Source organism: Nematolebias whitei, chromosome 6 (assembly GCF_014905685.2).
Source record: "Nematolebias whitei isolate Nwh7 chromosome 6, NemWhi1, whole genome shotgun sequence".
Classification (NCBI taxonomy): domain Eukaryota; kingdom Metazoa; phylum Chordata; class Actinopteri; order Cyprinodontiformes; family Rivulidae; genus Nematolebias; species Nematolebias whitei.
In genome coordinates, this window is record NC_056503.1 from 3,833,763 (window position 1) to 3,840,119 (window position 6,357).

At 37.6% G+C, this 6,357-nt stretch overlaps 1 protein-coding gene across 1 annotated transcript in view; it reads right to left on the minus strand.

Annotated features, from left to right (window-relative positions):
• Positions 1-3,768, minus strand: part of tmem199 (transmembrane protein 199) — an 8,467-nt gene extending 4,699 nt beyond the window's left edge. Inside the window, exons 1-2 of the mRNA XM_037677990.1 lie at positions 3,413-3,768; positions 1,947-2,020 (exon numbers count right to left, since the gene is read on the minus strand). Of these exons, the coding sequence (XP_037533918.1) occupies positions 1,947-2,020; positions 3,413-3,596 (258 nt within the window). The 5' untranslated portion in view covers positions 3,597-3,768. The remainder of the gene's footprint in view (positions 1-1,946; positions 2,021-3,412) is intronic.
• Between the last annotated feature and the right edge of the window lie 2,589 nt (positions 3,769-6,357).

Genomic DNA, 6,357 nt, shown 5'->3' on the forward strand with positions numbered 1-6,357 from the left:
ACGCAGCTAAATATGCTACTAGACGCAGCTAAATATGCTAGTAGACGTAGGTAAATGTGCTAGTAGACGTAGCTAAATATGCTAGTAGATATAGCTAAATATGCTAGTAGATGCAGCTAAATATGCTACTAGATGTAATCAGCAGCCCCTTCTTCAAGTCATCTTCCATCCCTCGTCCTCAGCAGGCAGCAGTATGATTATACTATTTACCATGTTGTTGTTTAATATCTCGCTTTAGGACATTGTAAATATATATGTAACATTGTAAATATTTAAATATTATAATTACTTTTTCACTTTTTGGTACTTTTTTTGTGTACCCTTATTGCATGCTTTTAGTATTTCTTGTTTCTTTGTCCTCTGATGTTTTTAGCGAGTCAAATCGGTTCTTCTCATCCTTAGCATTTCATTGTGCTGTTAACCCAGTATTAACTTTGCATATGACAGATAAACACAACTTGAACTTGAACTAACTGAGCTCTGACAGGTGGTGTTCCTACATGTTTAAATTAAATCCACAATGCTCAGGGAAACTACACACTGTTCACATAAAAAAATGCTGGTTCTGGTCTGCACCAGAAGTTGTGCCCATAATTCACGCAAGGCAGCATGGGGGCTAGGAATAAGGTGGATACATGATGTGGTAATCTAAAGGTTTAAAACTTTATGTAAAAAAGGAGTACAATTCCTTGAAGGAATGTGTATCACCTTCCATGATAAAGTTTTCAACTAAGACCTTCTCATGCTGATCAGTGACAAAGGTCTAACAGTTTTGTTTAAACCTTGGAAACACCGACATGAACTAGCTCGTGTGATATAACGAGATGCTCAGAGTTCATGCTGTGAACAACTCTTAACTACTACCACATCAAAGTTCAGTTTGACTTTTTGTGTTTAATCATATCAATTAGCTGTGTCTGCCACCTTGAATTAGACCGACTCCAAAACGTATTCAGTTGTAGACGTGCATCTGGTGGGAACCTTATGAAAGCTTCATGAACATCCATTCATTGGTTCAAGAAATGCTTTGCTCACAGACAAACTGGATTGTCTCCAGTTTGTAATGCTAGTTTTAACAAAGATCTTTGACTAGTACTACTATGAGGACGTGTTGTGAATGACTCACAGCTACAGCCACACCAGATTTTAGCACCATCTGTAAAAATTAACTTAATTATAGCTACTTTTGTGTTTTCTAAAGTCTATTAGCTGTGGCAATCATACTGAGATATGTTGACTTCAACATATAACAAGTTGTAGAAATACATCCAGAAATGACTTTCTGAAAGTTTCATTAAAATCAGTTTAGTTGTTCATGAGATATTTTGCTGCCAGAGTTGACTCCAAATTGTTAACGGCAAATAGCTGAATAAAAATCTTGTACAATCCGTGTTGCCAGATTGGATGGTTTACTGCCACTTGGACGGTTTTCATTCTGATGTTGCTGGGAACTCTGGGAAGATTTCTGTTGGATTGCTGTGTTTTGCTACATATTGTTAAAATACCTCGGCTTGTACTGATGTGTGCTCATGTTCAAACAGTAAATATACTGTAACAATTTATTGATTGGGCAGATTTTGTGTGCTGTGGAGGTTTTTAACACATTTTTGGGCTGGAAAATCTCAACTCTATCTGGCAAGACTGTGTATTTGTTCAGAGTATGTATTGGGTATTAGTATCAAATTCTATGATGCCAAATTGTAGGTCAATATCTGTAAAAACTGGCCAAGATACAGCTCATTTTGTGTTTAGCATGGTCAGCCATCTTTAACTGGGTTGATACCAAAAGGTAGGTGTAGAGGTACAACAAATTGTTACTTTTTGCAAGTTTCTGTATAATCCATCGTGAGGTTCATGAGCTATTTGGATTAAGTACACACATGCACTAAAGCATTAATGCTCATCTCTCAGCGGTGGGTGACATAAAAAGATAAGACTGCACTTACTCTGGGAGGCTTCACATACTCGGGCAGGTGCAGGGAACTGTCCTCCAGAAGCTCATGCAGGTACAAAGGCTGCCCTGGAGAGAAACAGAGCCACTTACAAAAGTAACACGACACATGTCTTGTATGTCTTTCATTAAACATTTGTAGAAAATAGTTTTGTTAACCGACCAGTTTACAGTTGCTAATACGCATGCTCAAAGTCAGTAGTTTGCATGCTTTGTGGTCTAGATATTATCGTGCTTACTTCCGGTTCGTTGAAATACACTGTGTTCGTATGTCGCTCGGGAATATTACACATCGCTATTGTAACTTAAAATACTATTAAAACTAACTGATAAATACGTCTGCATAAAAAAGTCAATTAAGAGCAGAAGTCAAAGGACCAAAATAATAAAAACTAACGCCAACCAGAAATACCTAGGAACCCATTTGGGGGCGTGGTGCATTATAATACGCATGCGCATAAGTAACTGCGAGATGGTCCATGTGACAAGTCAATGTGAAGTATTAATAAAAAAACAGATGCAGTGTTGCCAGATTGGGCGGTTTTCATTCTGATTTTGCGGGTAAAAATTGCTTTGGGCAGGTGGAGATAATTTGGGCAGATTTGGAGTCAGATCGGCGGTTTTTGAGTTAATTTATTGAACACATTTCAAGCTCCCCTGACCTTTCTCCATCACTACTGTCATCTGCCAGGGTGATCACAACAGAGAGCTGGTGAGGCAGCCCCCTCGTTGAATGGGCTGGCCCGTTGCAGCGGTACGTCCTAGTGGCCGCCATATTGGATGTGGCAGAACTGCCAGTCAACCGATAGAAATGAACTGAACTTCATAAAGCACCGTTCTACAAAGTGTTTTAAGTTCATCCCTGTCATTCACACACACACACACACACACACACACACACTAATATATTTGGAAAACAGACACCAAAGCCATTTATAACTTTTAAAAGTGATTAAAAATGTTTACTCCTTAAATGTTTAGAGTAGGTTTAGGCACTAAACCAACATATGTATTATTTTTAGTGTTTACAACTACTAATGTGTGTAACAATACTACTGTGGTACATATAGAAATATTAATATTGAACATTTAATGTGTCTAATAACCAGATCCTGAAATGTGACGTGTTGATTTTTCTGAATAAAGAACGCCAACGTTCACATTTAACTGAGTTTGATTCATCACACTGATGAACATATAAACACCAATATATCTTTACAGTGGGTGGGGGGGTATTGTGTGTGTGTGTGCGTGTACGTGTGTGTGGATTGGGCGGGTTTTTGTGTGATGGGGCGGTTTTAACGCACTTTTGAGCTGGAAAACCTCGACTCTACCTGGCAACACTGAACAGACATGGCTCCTGGATGTTTGACTTGTTCCCTTTTCAACACAGATCCTTAACGCCATTTTTGAAGCGAAGGCGTTGATACATTATAACCCCCCTCCATGGATCGGTGTTACCTGAGTCCTCAAGGTATCTTTTGAGTTTTCTTGCCGTGCTGAAGGTCAACACTGTCGGTGGTGGTTTGTGTAGAAGCTCTTCCAGTTCTTCTTCCAGTCCCTGCGGCAGAGATCCTTCCGGGTTCTCCATCAACTCAGTCACACGGTTTCTGAATGTAGCCCCGACAACAAACGAAGACGCCATGCTGGTTTCGATGCAGCAACCCTGCTGAGACTATCTTCAAGCGATTCAATCCACTACATTCACACTTATATCAAGAAAGTCGTTTTTAACACGACACAGTGAAGCTTGTCTTCAACACAACAAACACGGCTTCTTCTTCTTCTTCTCCTCCTCCTTCTTCTTCTTCTTCTTCTTCTTCGTCTTGTTTTATGGCGGTTGGCAAACAACTTTAAGGTGCATTACCGCCACCTTCCAGGTTGGAGTATGGATCAAAAAGCTTATATTCTCTTCATAATACCCGTTCTTCTAAGAAAGTTTAAAATACTATCAAAAACTATATCCCCTGATGATCTCTGAAATAAATCTCTTATAATCAATTTGGTTTTATTACTACTAAGCTCTCTAACTAGCATCTCTCTTTCCCGTATATTTATTGCACTCTAAGAAAATATGTTGTACTGTTTCTAACTTTCCACAATAACTACAACACCCTGTATTATGCTTATTAATTAACTTAATAGTACTATTTAGTCCCGTATGTCCAAACCTAATTCTAGAAATAACATCTTCTTCACTTTTATTTCTGTTTCCTTTCCTAAATTCCCCAACTTTGTTTTGAATACTATAATAAAACCTTGCTTTGTCTCCTTTATCCCATTGCTCTTGCCATTTTCCTTTGATATACTCCTTTATAATGCTCTTTATCTCATTTTTACTTATCTTGATATTCAACTCAACAATTTCCTTTCTTGAAGCTCTCTTAGCAAAACCATCAGCCAACTCATTTCCTATCACTCCAATGTGGGCAGGAATCCAACACAACTTAACCCGAGAGCCCTTATTTTTAATTCTAAAAATTGAATGAACTATATCAAATATAATATCTTGTCTTGATTCTGAATTTACCTCTTGAATACTAATTAACGCGCTACTAGAATCTGAGCAAATCAAAATCTTTCTTTTCTCCATTTCCTCTACCCATTCTAAAGCCATTAAAATTGCCATTAACTCACCTGTGTATACTGTCAATTTATCATTTATTCTTTTACTTTTCATAAAGTTTAAGTCTGGAGCAATAAATGATATACCTACTCGATTGTTTATCATTTTTGAGGCATCTGTATATATTTGAATATATTCTGAATATTCTTTTTGTATATAACTCTCCACTTCATTTTTCCTCAATTGTCTTCCTTTTTCCAATAATTTTAAATCAACTTCAACCTGTTCAAAAATCCATAGCGGAATATCAGGATTAACAACCACTGGACTAATCATATATTTATCAATCCCAATATCCTTTACTTTATTTAAAATTATCCATCCAAAACTATTAATTTGTTTCTTTTCCTTTTCTTGACAAGGTTGCAACGTAGCATGGAGGATGCCCCTCATTATGTCCTTTTATAGTTGTCCAATAATTTAATGCTAATTGTTCCCTCCTGAGCTCCAGTGGCATCTCACCCATCTCAACCTGTAGAGCTGAAACTGGAGTTGATTTCATTGCTCCGCAACAAAGCCTTAATGCCTGATACTGTATTTTATCTATTTTTGCCAATAAACTATTTGAAGCTGAATTATACAAAATACAACCATAGTCAAAAATTGACCGAATTAGTCCGATATAGATTGTCTTTAATGCTTTCCTGTCTGCTCCCCATTCTCTACCTCTCAAACATCTTATAATATTTAAAATTTTCTTACTTCTTTCCACTATTTTATCTATATGTATTTTCCATGTGAGTTTTTTATCAAACCACATACCCAAATATTTAATTTGATCTTTCCTTTCTATAGTATTCCCATATAATTTAAGATCCACATTAATATTTACCTTCCTATTTGTAAAAAGCACAACTTTAGATTTAGATGTTGAGAACCTAAATCCCCATTCTAAAGCCCAATCTTCTACCTTACTTAATCCTTCCTGTAATTTCCTACTTATAAATTCAATGTTCTTCTCTCCTCCTTCTTCTTCTTCTTCTTCTTCTTCTTCTTCTTCTTCTTCTTCTTGTGAGAGGAGGGTGGAGTGATGTCAAACCCGCCACCTTGAGGGTAGGAGTAGGGCCCGGAGGAAGCTAACGTTGATCTGCGTCGGAGGAGAGTTTGAGTTGAACGACAGTTCAAAACTACACCAAACTTGGAGTGTGGAAAAGGCGGTAATTGGCATAAACTGGTGTGTGAATGGTTCGGATGGAAATGGAGTTAGGTAATGAAGAAGAAGGGGAACCAGAAGGGTGGACGACAGTGGGAAGAGGGAGAGGAAGAGGACGGGGTGGAATGAAACTAGGTGAAGGAAAGGGTGTTAGAGATAATCAAGGAAGTAAAAGGGATCTAGAAGGAAGCAGTTCAGAGGAAGGAAGGGTTGTAAGGAGAAAAGTTGGGAATGAGGAATTTAAAGTAATTCTGAAACTTAAGAGCGAGGACGGTCAGGAGAAAATCAGCCCAATTGGGGTGTCAAAAGAAATTAAAAAGAAAATAGGAGATGTTGAAATGGTGAAGATTTTGAGAGACGGAAGCCTTTTGATAGAATGTAAGGATATAGAGCAAAAGAATAAAGCCTTCAATGTGGATAACATATGTAAAAGAGTGGTGCTGGAGAAAAAAATGTTGGGAGATAATATAAAAACTAGAGGAGTGATATATGGGATCCCTCTAGATGAGGATCTAGAAAAACTTAAGAAAAATATAGTTGGAGCAAAGGTGACTAATATGAAAAGGCTGTCAAGAACTGTGGATGGGAAGAGAGTGGGGAGTCAGTCCATTCTAATGGAGTTTGAGG